Source organism: Calonectris borealis, chromosome 20 (assembly GCF_964195595.1).
Source record: "Calonectris borealis chromosome 20, bCalBor7.hap1.2, whole genome shotgun sequence".
Classification (NCBI taxonomy): Eukaryota; Metazoa; Chordata; class Aves; order Procellariiformes; family Procellariidae; genus Calonectris; species Calonectris borealis.
In genome coordinates, this window is record NC_134331.1 from 3,663,079 (window position 1) to 3,679,307 (window position 16,229).

The 16,229-nt window shown below is 35.2% G+C and overlaps 1 protein-coding gene across 3 annotated transcripts in view; it reads right to left on the reverse strand.

Annotated features, from left to right (window-relative positions):
* The window catches only part of CEP112 (centrosomal protein 112), a 170,503-nt gene that overhangs the window by 148,645 nt on the left and 5,629 nt on the right, over window positions 1–16,229 (reverse strand). For all 3 annotated transcript variants that reach the window (XM_075169444.1, XM_075169445.1, XM_075169442.1), the window contains 4 exons: window positions 11,890–11,986; window positions 9,370–9,444; window positions 757–804; window positions 539–616 (listed from right to left, as the gene is read on the reverse strand). In XM_075169444.1, the coding sequence (XP_075025545.1) occupies window positions 539–616; window positions 757–804; window positions 9,370–9,444; window positions 11,890–11,986 (298 nt within the window). The remainder of the gene's footprint in view (window positions 1–538; window positions 617–756; window positions 805–9,369; window positions 9,445–11,889; window positions 11,987–16,229) is intronic.

Here is a 16,229-nt window from a genome sequence, read left to right on the forward strand (position 1 = left end):
TTGTACACGTTCAAAACAAAATAATATTGTATGAGAGAACTAGGTAGGCAAGCTTTGACAGTAATCTCACCAATTAACAATGTTCAAAAGAAATAATACAAAAACCCATATGAGTAAAAGAGGATTGGAGCTAGATGAGGCAAATATAAAAATAATGTAGGTCCTAACAGAAATAAGGTCTAGATCTGCAGATTTTTAAAGGTATATAGAAAGTAAACAAAAGTCCTCACTAAATCAAGGGTTCCATTGCTTCTGTTAAAAGGTAGTTTGGAAAATTCCTAGAATTCAAACCCTTCTACACTAAAAATTCCTTCAAAGGAACAGTAAATGTGTTCAGAAAGTCTTTTTTACTCCTAAGTAATTGGGAAATACATTAAGTATCTAATGAAAAGCCCTGTCACTTCAGCAAAATTTCTCCTACATGAGATTTTCTGCTATAAAAAACTGCTTTGTGAATACCCAATTTCCAAAGAAAATGCCCTAACTTACTAATTTGGGTGTAATTTTCTTCTTCTAAAAAGACTAAAAAGAATCTTACCTCTTTTTCATGCATACGAAATAGTGCCTGTTCATCACAAAAAGTGCTACTTCTTCCTAGGCCAATTTTGGGTGTCATCTATTGAATGAGAAAAGGTTCAAAACAACTTATTAAGTTCAAAGCAGTAACTCCAAGTAAAATCAATCCTAACCAGAAGTGAAAAATACTAAGCATGTTTGTTCGCCCTTATAAAATATCAAGGGAATATAAATACCTACCAAAGACACTGGCATCGGTTTTTCCCGCAAATATCTTGGATTTTCTAACTGAAAAACAACAAGTTAGAGAAAAAGTAATCATGTCAGCAATGTCTTATTATTTCTTACAAACAGTAAGAAATATCTCCAAATACTCAAAAAAGTTTGCAATGACAACTTTGAGTACATATGCTGAGAGGTAATCTTTATCAGTGAGGGTATACTTAACACAGGAACTATATCACTCAAAAGAACAACAATAGAACAGATTTAAGCATGCCTTCGGACATACACACCAGTTCAAGAAGTGCTTTCCACTAGAAAATTTGATTATCTGCAAATCATCAAAACAGTACCATCTCTAGATACATAGCTGTAACCTAGAAGTAACACACAAATTAATTTTCTTGTGCGTAATTCTTTCTCCTTTACAACACTTCAATGTTCCTTAAGAAAAGCACTCAGCAGAATTCAAAGGTCCAATAACATACTGCCATTTTTTACAAGTTATAGAAATAGAAAATCTTCATAAAAGATCATTTTGTTGGACATGACCTACTCAGCAAGTCTTAAAATTTTAGTGTTTCCTAATGCAAATGTTTCAAAAATCGCACTTTTTTTCCCCAAACCCTTGTGGTTGTATAAATTCCATCGATGCATGTTTTATAAGAATTTGGCAGCTAAATACATAGCTTATACAAAAGATTTCCAACTTTACTGGATAAACTTTCATTTAAGTCAGTGTAAAGCTAAAATATATTTACAGATTACAATGATTTTAATCTAGTGTTTTCGAAAAACTACAGTTGAGTGCATTGAAACTATATCCACATATGTAAGTCATAGAGACAAAACATAAGGAAATAATTCATTAACAGCACTGTATAATTAAAGCAGCTCTTTCAATCACTATTTTTAAGAACTGAATACAAAACATTGTTCACAACCCACTTCCTCTATCAGACAGCTATATCTTTTTAATTTTCTCAGACGATGAGACTCAAACATCACATCACAGAGAATGCATAACACCCAAGAAAAGCTTTCAAGGGTATAATCTTGTAAAATGTGGCAGTGAGATTTGGAATACAAATGTGATTGCAATACACATCTTACAACATTTAGACTTCCCCCCCCTCCCCCTGAAAAGATTAAATTGATCTATGAGGCATGGCAAATACATAAAATGCTTGCACTTTCTCCAGTATTATTAAATAAATTTGTGTGTTGAATTTATCAGTGAAAAAGAGGCTTAATCCCTCTGAAATTTCAATTTGATACAGTGTTATTCATTTCCTGTCCTAAAAGGTTATATAGGATTTCTATATGCTGTTGAAGAGTCGTCATATTTCACCCAGAAGTAGTTGTAGATATTAGCAGGTTTAACACATACATTCAATTTCAATTAATAGTATTATCTAATATTTCAATACCATAGCTGAAAGTATATAAAAACAATAATTTAACAACCAACCTATTTCTCTTTATTGTCAATGAGTTTACTGAAACAGATACATTAAACTTGCTTTCATATAAAGCATCCTGGGTTGTTTATATTTCGGGATTTTTTTGGTGTCTTTTTTTTTTTAAATATGCCACAATGATCAGCATTGCAAAAAACATGGGTAGACACTAGCAAACAAAAGAATCCCGTATGCACCTACTGAAAAAAAAAAAAATTTTGGACACAGAAGAGGAGATTGGTGAGGAGAGGAATACAGGAGTGAGAACATCATGGGGCATTAACCACAGAAGATAGATAATAGTGGGAGGGGAGGCGGGGAGGGGGAAGAAATCAAGAGAGAGACGGAAATAAAAAGTACAGAAATTCTAAACCAGGAAAAGTTAGGAGGATTTTCTTTGTCCTACACATTTGTACCTGCAGTAGTATTTTCTATCTAAAATTCTCTAATTTTACTAGTAGTATACTCGTCCTTCCAGTTCATTTCACCTACTTCCCCATCCATCCCACATGCCTAATCATCACCTGTACAGATACCCAGGACTGAAGGCGGTTTGCAAAAGTTCAAGGCAGACCCCTGATCTGGCTCCCCAGAAAACTGAGCAGCAGATAATGTTGAAAGCCTTCACCAATACCTGCTGGAATTTTGAGAAGGCTAAGGCTGCAGAACCGAATTTCAAAGGCTTAATTATTTTGCAAAAGCACGCTCTCTCATGCAAAACGAATACAATCACCTTTTACTTTTGCTTTTTTAAAGCTAAAAATTATTGTAAATATTTACAATTAGTTCAAATATTTTATCTGACCATGAAATTAAGCTGTTTACAGTCTTCATTTCAAAACCAATCTAAAAAGCTAAGGTATATCCTACTTGTTTATGAAAAAGAAGGAAAATGTGTCTCTAATACTTTGTATGGCCTAAGTCTTGCATTTTTTGATTTTGTAACAGCAGCCATATGTGCTTTGAAGTTAAATGTTCCCACTTTGTTACTTGTTGTGGATTATATCCACTTAAACTGATCTGTGAACATTTAATGTCTCAACATTCATTCTTTTCATGCTGGTCTTCTGCAAAACTTCTTGTTCTCAAAATTACACCACATTAAAGAGGGAATATCACAATAAAGAATGCCCAAAAAAGAAAAAAGCTTGTATTTATGAGAAACATGCAAATTTAAAAATAATAAGCAAAAGGTCAAAGACAAACCAAAATACATATGTATAAAACTGAAGGACTGCCATGGGAAGAACAGTAAATCACATGCTTTTTTTAAGAGTATGAACCAAATAAATGTCATCATGAAAGACATCTTTATTTGAACTAGAATTGAACTCTAATTTGTAAATACCACTTCTTAACAGAAATGGCATTTTGAATTTCTTTGTAGAAAAGATTTTGGATTGTCCTGTTCTATTAGGCAGTCAAACAGACAACAAACCATGTTTCAATTTGTGAGGAGTGGCATTGTCACCTTCTATACTTGAGTCCTCATAAACCAGAGTTGGGAAGGCTTTGGATGACCAGATCCCCATTAAGAGACTCGCCTTACTTCACAGAAAGAATCTACTTTATGGAAATATACTTATTCTCCTAAGCTGAAAAAACGTGGCAGAAATCTGCATAAAGACACAGATTCCAAAAACTGAATTTGAAGTAAATTAGCCATAATTTTTAACTTTAGTATTTTCAATTTCTATTTCTACATAAAGTGGTCAAAACTAAACATCTTTGAAGTATACAATTTTAAAGCTACCAATGCAAGCCGTGAGCGAAGCTTTGATAGGAGAAGTAAACCGAGCTGAAATGGTTTCCCCCCAAGCAAGGACAGTGCAGAAAAAGCACAACTTTGAGCACTAAGTACTTCCACAAGACTCATCCTCAGGACATCAACTATATTTCATCCTTCAGGCTGAAAACAGCATACAGGCTTTATATCTGTCACAGTCCAGAAACTTATACCAAAGTCTGCTCTTTTGACACAGTAAATATCACAAAAATGACAACATTAACGTTATGCTTTCATTCTACCCCTTCCGAAGTCACATTTCGTTCTTTGGAAGATGTTTATCAAGGTATACTGATGTTCAATAATGCCCGGCTGCAGCTTCTTACAGTTCAGTAACAGATTCAGAAGGTATGTTGTATGTATTAAGATTCAGGGGCAAAAAAAAAAAAAAACCAAACACATTTGGATCAGCAGGTTTGTTGCACATTCCCCCTTAAGCTTCTTCAAAGACAAAATGTGATTGTTTTCAAAACAAGGATTGAAAAAACACACATGAAAGAGTTAAGAACACTTAAGATTTTGAAATGGTAAACAACTAAACTGAACCTTGCCCTGAGTTCTTACTTTAATCTAACAAACCCAGCCAGCCAGCATGTTCCCTACAGAAATAACTGCTGAGTAGCTTCAGGAAATTTGAGTAAGGACATTCTTATCTAACATCATAATTTGTAGGGAAGTTCACTTTAATGCTGCTTCTGCAGTATTAGTGGAAGGACATTAAAGCACATGAAGATTGTTTGTCAGCATGGAAGTTGAATTTATTTTTTGAAGTCACAACACCACTTGGAGTTCACTGTGGGAAAGTTTTTACAGTGTTGCTGCCCTCCAACACCACAACATATACAGTAGGTATGTTTATAGTAAGCAGACAGACTAAGAAACCAAACAAAAGATAATCAAATGGTTTGTACAGAAATGGTTGAGCTTAAGTAGACTGGAAAGACACAGGCAGATGTGAGCCAAGTACACAAAACAGGCATAACATACACTGTTGCTGTAGCCACCCAAGAATTCTCTGTGCTTGCATCTACTTTAACCCTGTGTGATATATAATTTCTCCAAGAAAGGAGAACGTAATGCAAGCCACTGACCATGGAATTTCTTTGGTCTAAGTCCTCTTAAACCTTTATTAGGCAATAACATTTCCCATGATAAATTCTTCTGGGTAAGACGTGAGTGTCCAGGTTCTTTGTACTGAAGATCCCACATCACTTCTGGTAAAAGCTAAAGAGTTAATTCTTGTCCTGGCTGAATTCCAATGATGAAAAATTATGTTCTCCCTGATTAAAAAAACCCTTTGCTATTTCCCCAGGGTACAATCTCTTTGTATGCTTTCGACCTAAAATGAAGTGCTGATGTTTAAAAGAGTTGCTTTGTCACACCTAAAATTGGCTACAATTCAGTGGCAAATGAAACTGTATCAGAAGCATCATGAAAAATATATATATAGGCAGGTCAGGTAAGAATATGCAATGGTTTAATTCATTGTTGTTCCTTTACGTAACTTAAATTTTATATCCAAAAATTGTGTTTGTCTACAATCTAAAAAGCTTAGCAACTGCAAGAGGGAAAAAAGAAAAGAAAAAAAAAAAAAAAAAGAGAGCAAGTTTAATTCCATTATCCAGCAAGCTTCTTTTCCTGACACTACGTATATGTCACAACATTTAATTATTTTTTGAGACAAAACTAAAGGGAAGGTAAGGATGTCCCATTTATGAAGTGTACTAAGTTTGCAACTGCATGTAGAAGTTTATTGACAGCCGTTAATAAAATAAGTAAGATAGCTGAGGGATTTTTATTATATTCTAAAATAGCTAAAGAATGACAAAGAAAGTTCAAAGTAACAACATGACCAAAAATTACTTGCATTTGTCTAGACTCCTGGCTCTGAAACTTTTCCCTTCAAACAGCAATACAAAAGGATTTCTTCCTTTCTACATTGCAAATGCAACTTCAAGGCATGAACACTTTAATAAAGGATAGTCCCCACATCAGTTTAAGTAAGAGTCAGTACAGGCTAAGAAAAACACATTTTTATAATGTATTTAAAATTAGCTTAGATTAGTATTCCATGTATGAAAGGCAAATTTATCACAATCAAAACTCAACTTTTTTTAAAGCATTTACCCATGCATGACTAGAAACTTGAACAATAAATGTTTGACAGAGATAATCAGGAATACTGCAAAGCAAATGCAAAAATTCTTTTATTACTCATGAGAAGCAACAACATTAGCAAAGTAATGCAAGTCTTACTTCTCGTGTAGAAAATGTCATTACTACTAACAACAAATATATCTGAAGCCTCCATATTACAGTCTGTTAAGCTATGACCTCTCTGCTTAGTAAAGAAATCATAAAATTATTTCCCAAAACTTTTCACAATATTTTAGTAATAAAAATCTCAGCCACTGATGTAAGTATATCATAAAAAGTGAAAACACATTCAGTATATGACCTGAAAAATACACGACCTTTGACGAAGAGGAAATTTAGAATATATCAAAGAAGTAGAAGCCCAAAAGATAAGGGTAAAAATAAATTAACAGTTTATAACTGGTCATTATAATCCAGACAAGCCTATACTGGAACAGTGAAGGCTTAGCAACAACTCGCAGCTGGAAGATGCTAAGCTTTTCTTACCTTTATGTAGAGCACCTATCTAGATATTTGCAGATTCTTGAATAAAAGCATATTCTCCATATATACTTGCTTGAAATAAGAATAGCTTCCTAAAATTTCAAGGATTCTTACTGAGAAAAATCCTTGTATAACGACTTTCCAAAATTCCCAGGATCAGCTCTGTCCCCATCATTGCAAGAAAAACGTGCAGAAGCACACATTCTTTGCCAGACTAGCAACCCTAATTCACCATTTATTCCTTGACACACAAGTAAAACAAAAAAAAAACACCAAGGAAATTTTGAAAAGCTTTTTAAAAACAACTGTTCTTTATATTAGGCAGTTCAAAGTGAAAGCCATTCTGTATTTCCTTTCCTAACTTTCCCCCACTACTGAAGCATTCTTTTGGGTCAAGGGTCTTCTGTATCTGAGGTGGGATCACTTGTAAATCAAGTTTCTCAAACATTCTGCAAATTTGGCTAGGAATTAAAAGATAGGTAGATGCTCCTATGGCAATGTAAATGCTTACAAATAACAGCACTCGCATCTTACACTCAAACCTTACAGATTCTGAATTGCTGCCATCATTTAGTAAGCAATTTTTTTTCATTTTTAATAATTACATATTCTTCTTTAAGTATGAAACTCTACTTAAAACTTCCTGTCCCTTTAAGAACCCATTGGAGGCCGTGATCCATAGCAGGGAAACACTGTTCAACAGCAACCACTTACAGACCTCTCTTTTACAACCTCAAATCCTCTTTGTCAGGTAACTCCCAACAAGTCTCATCAGGCAATCAAAGTCTCTCACTAGCGACTTCTTTAATTACCAACCCTGGAGAGGAGACTTGAAAAACTGATTTATGTGTCACGGTAGCCAATTTGTTATCCAAGAGAGCTCCCATATCAGTGGAGGATCATCATAGTTTAATAACCATCCATTATCAACACAACATGATTGCAAACTGGAATTTCAATTAGAAAAAGAAATAAAAAACAAATAAAATTAAAGAGATAAGGAAGCAGGCGGATCAACACTGATATAAAAATGCTGGATATAAAGAGATTCTTTGTCAGCATCAATTGGAACAATTTGTAAAATGGCCATGAGCAAGTTTCCCCCTTAAAGCAGCTTTAAAAGCTCAAGGTATTACAACTATCTGTTCATATAATCCAGGTATTTATACAACCCAAATATCCAAAATCTGCAAGTGACTGCTTGCACATTTGTTTCAGACACCTGCATACCGCTTTCGCAAATTGGAGTTGACTGCTATTGAAAACCTTTCTGGAGATCCACTCTCCCCACTTTACAAAACTACAATTCCTGAAAAACATATTCGTCTAAGTCTGGAAGTGCTAGAAATTTATCTTGTATTACTCTGTAAAAGAAAAGGAGCTCCAAGGAGCAATACCATGCACCCAGACTAACATTTTCACTGATCTCCACCTTCAGTTTGGAGAAAGCAGTCAGGCAGCTCCTGGATTGTCTCAAGGTCAAGACTTCCTTCTGTCTCAGAAGTAAAGCAAGCAAGCAATTAGCATTTAAAACGCTAACAGGCACCAAAACAGCAAGAGAAACACCAAGAAGGACACAAAAAAGTTAACATTCTCTCTTATCATTTATGTTTTTACTGACGAGAACTTGGCCATCAATGCAAAACATTAAGTGTAATAGGCAAGATTTTTAAATGCTGTCATATCCCTCAGGACTGACAATAGTGTAGGAGGAATAAGGGTTATTTGGTAATTGATTAAAATAACAACATGAAAATACATTATTTTTAAAAAAACAAAGCTGAAGTATTTCATTAGAAACTAGCTCTCATTCCTCCTAACTTCAGCTGCCCTCTCTCCCAAACACAACCGAGTGAGCTTTCAACCTGGGAGAATAAGCAGAAAATAAGAAAGAAAGGAAAAAAAAAAGAAAAAACCTCATTATTAAAATAAAAGTGATCTCAATAAAATTAAATTGTTATCAGGATATTAATCACAGTAGATTCTCTTTCAGATACTTTAGTTCTGATGTATCAAAGTCAGGACAAATCTCAGCATCGCAGCAGAAGTACTGTATTCACCAACACATTCTAAAGCCAAGGCCACACAAGAACATAGGCCAAAGTACTGCAGAAGCTTCCACAAAGGTAGATTCTTTCCTCAGCAAAGCAATTGGCAAAGACACACTATTCTTTCCATGAGTAAGGGCCACAGAGCTGGTCTAAAGATTCTAATTAATAAAAGGGAAGGAAAGAGGTTAACACACTGAAAAGCCTCTTGAACACTTCCAAAAGGAGGCAAACTGGCAAAAAAAAGTTGAGTTGTATTAATGGCTTGCAAACTCTGTATTCCTTTTTTTTTAAAAAAAAAAAAAACAACGCAAAAAACACACCAGAAAGCCAAACTCTTCTTTCCTTTATACAAGCATAAATTCAAGATCATGCTACTGAGTTATCAAGAAACAGTCTGAATTTCCACCAAAGTAAGACACTTGGTTTTGACCAGCTGGTATTATTATTTTGCTTGATTTATCAGCAACTATATTTAATACAATATGATTATTATTGCTTAAAAATGAGGCATTTTTAATGTTTTCTTCTCAAGATGACACGTATTCATAATTAACCTTTCCAAGCTTTACCAATTCATTTCTAAAAGTCTGATTCCCACATAAAGTTTTGTTGACTAAATTCGGAGATGCAGACTACATTACTAAGGAGTTTTCAAGTCAAGTCAATAAATAAGTAATATCTCTGTTTATTTTACCCCAAGATTCCAACTATTGAGACGTGCTTCGAGGTCACTGTCATCCAAAGAAATGGTTTTTTTATGGCGATGGTCCTGGAACACAAAAAAGTCAAACAAAATATCAGAAGAGCTGGCAGATACATAGTCTAAAAGAAAAAAAAAGCTTCTCATTGACTTGGCTATGCCTACACTGCACTTCCTACTAGTGTCATGATACCTCTGACAGTTTTAATCAGTTTTAGCTCAGTTTCCAGTAGGATGCTGTGCTAAGAAAGGAATTTGGAGGATAAATTAGCCTGCCTCCTCACTTTCATGTTGTTCTTTATTTTACTTATTTCCAAAGCAACGGCCTCTTTTACAAAGGGTGAGTTTACTAAACAAAAATCAAAAATACTCCATTCTTCAGGCAACATACTTATTCTAGAAATGATCCATCCCCACAGTACCTTTTGTGGGGCTAATCCAGAATTCAGAGATCACCTGATCAGCCTCCAAATTAAAAAAAAAAAAAAAAGAAATTAAAGGAAACCACAGCAAGGCAGAGATAGTTATAGCGGGCAGAGCTGCAAAAGCAGAGGACAGTAGCTGCTGCCCAGCTCAAGGCTAGGGGTCTTCTTTGCATAAACAATTTCCAACATTCAGTAAGGACTGTAGTTATTGTTGCTCAAGGCTATGTCTTTCAGAAGAAAGTTTTTCCTGTAGGAAAACAGTAACTACTGATTGTATTTAATGTATCAAATAGGGGAGCTGGTACAGAAAATTTTCCTTAACTGAGATATAATACTATTTAGAAAAACAGAACATTGAAGTGTGAATTACTTTGTCTCATTAAGTTTTGTTAGCAAGAGGTTTGTGTATTGGCATGCAAACACCTCCTTTTAAATCCGTTCATTCATTATGAACATACAGTGAATGAAGCTTTGACTTCAGTTAATCAACACTTGGTTGAAGCAGTTCTTAACGTTTCTTAAAAGACTCCCTGTTCCTCTACCTGGGCCTGAATTATGCCAGAACATCTGTGCGTCACTGACAACAGAACAAGATACTATTTGTTCCAGCCAGCCAAACGTTCATCAAACTGTTTGGCAAAGCAAGAGAGGATTATTTCACTTAAAGGCCCTTTTAAAGCTGTAATCACAGTAGAATCCAGTATATGGAGCTGAAGAACAATGAAGTGCAGTGACTTGTCTAACACTGCCCTGGAAGCCTATGGCAGAGCCAGGAACAAAAAAAAAAACAAAAAAAAAAACAAAAAAACAACACAACAACAACAACAAAAAACACCAACAAACTTTAAAGCCCCAAATCTAGGTTTCAACTGAAGAAAATCCTTTTCTTTACAGTAACTGTTCCATAAGAAATATTTCTTTAAGTCAAGTAAAACAGGAAACCAATAAGGAGAAATTTAGTAAATCCAGCATGTTTTTATTTTTTATTTTTAATTATGGCACTTCTTTTTTAAATTACATTTGTATATATACAATCAACACACGCATTGTAAGTACATTCATACCAACCAGAGCCTAGAGTAGAGACATTCAATTTTTGCCCACAGATCACTTGTAGCCTGCCATGATCAAGCATTCCCTTGCTAGTCCTCTACTCCAAATGCATAGCAGAACACAAATTTCCTCAAAAAGATAGACCTCAGTTTACCCCACTTGCACTTCATGTCCTCATAAATTCTTGACTGGGCTCAGTAAAGAAGGGTAAGAACAGTCTATATGAATTGCTCAGGTATCAACAGCACACTTCCAGCTGCAATCTTTCTAAACTGCTCCTCTGATACAATAAAAAAAAAAATAAGTGTGGGCAGACCTATAAAGTACATACAGCAAATTCAGTGTTTCATGGAGGAATGAGAGCCATTATACATGCACTGGCTATGGCGAAGGAACCACAGGAAACAGACCTCTCCAGTAATAAACACCGGACACTACAAGGCTACAGAACACATTCACGAAGGAAAACAGCATACTTGTTTACAACATATATTTGTCAGGAGTAATTTTCAGTTTAAATGCTTGCAATTATACATACAATATCATTAAATATTTTGGACTAAAGGGGTTTTACATGAAGTCTGTCTAGTGTCCTTCCATCAGCTATAATGCTAGTTGTGGAAAGTTTGATAAAACAAACTGTCCAAAATTCACTCTTTCAGAGGTCAACCATCATTAAACAGTGCCAAAGACATCTATGCAGCTTTCTTTAATCTACTATTGCAAAATACAAGATGATGTCAATACAGTCAGTTTGCCAAGCCTAGGGAAAACAATGCCGCAGACATTAAACACACTACACTAAACAGAGGTCAACCACTAGAATGAATTGAGAGCATCCTACAAGAAATTCTTTTCCCCTGCACTTGCAGATTTTGATGAACTTTAGTCTTTCCTATCACTCCTTCTCAAACGTCTGCACTTGTACACAAGGATCATGACTCACACAATTAGAAATAACAGCTTTACGGGGATATACAAAACCAATTCATTTAAACTACAGCAAGTTTTATGACAAAAAGGAGAAGCATCTTACAGACAGTGGTGTGGCTAGGTTATCTTCATCTGTCCGGTGAGGAGGACTCATAGAATGTGATCTTAATGCTGCCTTCTCATTGTACTTGAATCTTTCCCTGTTATTAACAAGAAGAGTAAGCAGAAAGAGAAAAATTCATTTTCAACAACTTGTGGCACACAAAGGATGTTAATCTTAAAATAAAATCTTTTAAAATACACAAGAGAAAATAAATGTTAAGATATAACGATCAAAAATAGTACAATAAAAAAAGAAAAATTTCTTATTAAAGGCATGTTAAAGGCAAACAAAAGCCTTAAGCATTCCATTAAAACAACAACAGCCAAAAAACACCACAAATATCGTGTACATCACAGTATATTAAAAGGTGTTCTTTGCATTTCTCAGTTACTACGTGACCCAACATCTCCCAACAGATTTTAGAATAAATCTAAGTTAACTGAGAAGGCTGATCGAAGAGAACATTTTTGAAACAAAATTGCTAAACATATGAGACAGCATAGGATAAAGTCCAGCAACTCGAAGAAGAAAAAGGAATGAAGGTGATGGTTGGCTGCACCAATAGGGGAGAAGACATTGGGAAGACCAAAAAAATATGAGGTTAGATCAAGGTATATCTTCATATAACATACAAACCGGAAGACAGGGGCAAGAACTACGCATACAGCTCAATAGAAAAGCAATGACTCGAAAGGCCAGGGTGGACAGTAACATGTCAAAGAAACAAGTCATAAAGACTGTATTAGTTGCATTTCATTTCAGGTCTATTTTATGGCCTAAAGTGGTATATATGGGGGGATGGTAAAAAAAGGCCAGCAAGACAGGATACAAGTACAGCATGAACAAGTACTCTGTCCAGTAGAGAAAAAAGTGGACAGGGATTTTTTGGAAAAGCTTTTGTCATAAATAAAGCATTTGAACAAAAGGAAATTAAGAATAGCAGATAGTCCACATGTATTAAAGTAATTAAAAACTCCTGTTAGTCCACTCACCTTCCTATGACTAGCTATATTGTATTAAAATCAAGTCAGACCATTAAAATACCTTTCATTCTTTCCATCCGGCAGCAAATTAAACAGTAAGTTATGCCAAAAAGACACTGAGACGAATTAAGTGTTTATGGACAGAAAGACAACTGTTGCATGTACAATGTAAACTAGTCACTTCTAGGAAGGCAAACACAGACAAACTTTTCATGAAGCACACTGCCCCAGCTTTCATCGAAACAGCAGGGAACAGTGAAATATAACAAATGGGACCATACCTTCCCTTCCAGCACCAATACCAACAACATACATGGATGCAAAATAACAATTACAAAGCAGCAAATAGTTTAGATAAGCAAAGACTTAGAGGTAAAAAAGATTAAAAGAAATATAATAATAAAGTGACTGTCTCTAGCATTCCAAATCATGCATTTCTTACCAAGATTTCATTTGACACAAAATTATCTTTCATTAAAAGGAGACAAATCTTTGCCTGTCAGTAAATCTGCACTTTTATCAGACTTCTTTTCTGAACAATACTCAGGTTACCTAACAATTCAATAAAGTTCCAATTGCTCAAAATGACAGAAAACAGAATTCATGCCCCTATGATTAAGAGATTAAGGAATATCAATAAATATTCAAACCAACCCAAGTTACCAGTAATATTTTTAAATAGACAAAATGGGGGGGAAAAAGTCTAGATATATTCTTAGTTCTATTTTTGCTATTTTGAAGAGGAACCAAAAAGGAAGTTGTTTTACTTGATTCTATAAACAAAATTTGAGAACACCGTTAATGATGGACCACAATTTTGCTCATATCAAGCATAGGCTACCCGTTCACTCCCTTTTCCAGCCTTCTGCTAACATGAATCAGGCTCCAGAAATCACAAGATTATTTCTTTTTCCTCCCACGGCAGGTGAGTGGAGAATGGTCAGAGTCTTGACACCAGCGCTGTGACCTCCTGCTTCAGCCAAAACAGTGAGCTAGCATGGGAGAAGGAAGCCATTTGCTGCTAATAAAGGAGATTAGTAAGTAATTTCCTACTAGGAACAAAGTAAGGGAAACTCACTGGTTCCTCCTGGTACAGCACACCTACACACTATCTTTGAACAGTGTTTTTCAGGCATAATCTATAAACATACAGTAGAATTTTTCTATGGAGTCAGAAAGACCACGTTTCTGTTCAAATCAAACTACACATTCCTAAAACCAATTCTCTCATATTTCAAAATAAAGATGCACCTTTCTAGCGCCAGCTGGCTTGGTCTTGTTCATTTACACACTAGTTTGAAAGTAAGGTTTGTCTACCTATTTTTTATTTAATCAGACAAACAACATCTTTCAGAAAAGCCAAAATCTTCATATATAGAAGTACATATATTGCAAGATAAAAATAACTATGAAGAGAACTTGTCCACTTGCTTGCTTCTATTAAAGGAGGGAATCTTGAGATAAATAAACATCAAAAAATTACTCAAAAACTTCTCACTGACATTATCTATTTTGCCCTGAGAAAATGTTGTAGTCTATCTGTAAGAATTGAGTCATGGTTGGAATGCAAAGTTTTCATCCAACTACATATATTACAGGCCTATGGATACAGTTTTCCTAATACACCTTCTGAGTAGACAAGTATAATGTAACAAGATCACCATCTGCTGGCTCTCTCTACAAACTGCAGAATCCAGAAATGTTTAATACTTTACATCTTTACTTGCACTGATAGCTCATTCAAAACTGTAAATACAAAGAAAGGCAGGATCTATACCTTCAGTATAGCTAACATCTCAATAGAGATACATGTAAATAAGTATTAAATAAGATATTTCTACAAAACATAATAGCTAACACATTTACCTTCGGTATTTCTTCCTGCATAACTCTCACATTTTTCAGAAGTTTCTCATTGCTATGAAGATTAATTTATGTTATCTACAGAGCCATCAAAATTTCTAATTGCCAATACAAATTCAGATTTCCTTAGACACAGCTCCATTCTTGGTATGAGTACCCATTAGCAGAGCCATGCCTATCCAGCTAAGTTTCACTTCCAGATTTCTTTAAACCAGTAACTTATTCCATCACATTTACTTGCTTCTCCTGGCATGAAATAATATACAATATGGGTCTCCAGAGAACTCACCAGAGCCTTGGGAACCATGTTGATCACCAATGTAGGTATGGCTACAGTCCCACAGGACAAAAAAGAAAAAGCAAATGAAATAAAGCTTCACTACCCTGCCCACGACTTAGGGAACTTTGCCAGAACAAGCTGAATCTTAGGTTCAGATACTGAATGCGAAAAAGGGTCAGATTTCCAATATTCTACTATAATCCAGGTAGTGAAGAGGGAAGAAAACATGACAGAGAATACAAGGGACGGAGCAGGCGGAACTGTACTTCAGCCTTCCTCAAACGGGGACAAGCACCAGTTGGATACAGAGGGAGGAATATGCTGCCTCATCCCACTCAAATAACACCCTAGCTGACAGTACAAGTAAGGAATTCAGAGGAATTAGGTGTATTTTCATGCCGCAAATATGGCCTTGTAGAGATATCAATATGATTGGGCCTAATAGGAGAGAGTTGTGCTGATATTGCTTTATTGCTTCTAATACCCAGAGTGATACTTTATCATGATGGTGCTACTCCCAGCGACCAAGACAATCTCATCAGATCTATGCCGACTATATCTTGACGTGGCACAACGCTATCTAACACAGATTTAGCCGAGGTCTCAAAAAGCATTTCTAAAGCATAATACATTCCTTGTTTTCGTAAGGTCAAACCTAATTTTTTTAATTGAGGGTATTTGGACAGCTCTTCCCAATGGTTCTTTGTATCACCAAGCCTAATGCAGTAATATGGTAACACAGGTGGCAACTTCTCTATTCTCCACCTTTGGTTCTTAAACCACAAGTTTGCTATCAAACCCACAGGTTCACATCAGAGCATTTGAGTGGAAGCAACCAGAAGACCCCTTAGTATTAACACCGTAGGACTCAAAGAGGAGATGCATCAGTCCTAAGAGCAACTTTTTAAATGACTGTTAGAATTACACATAGTTAATGGATACCTAAGAGGAAAAGTTTCAAGATACTCAGTATCGACGTGATGTAACTTGCAAGAGTGCCTATCTGTCATCTATCCAAATCACAGTTGAAAAATTAAAAAATGCAAGACTCAGCACTGTGATATATAGCATAAACATCGGTGTGCCTAAAAAAATGAACAGCTAATGATAACCACTTACAAAAAATATAAGTGAGCACATTAAAAAAAGCATTAGACTTCTGAAAAAAAACCTGAGAGCATATTTATAATGCAATGAAACCAAACCAGAAGTTT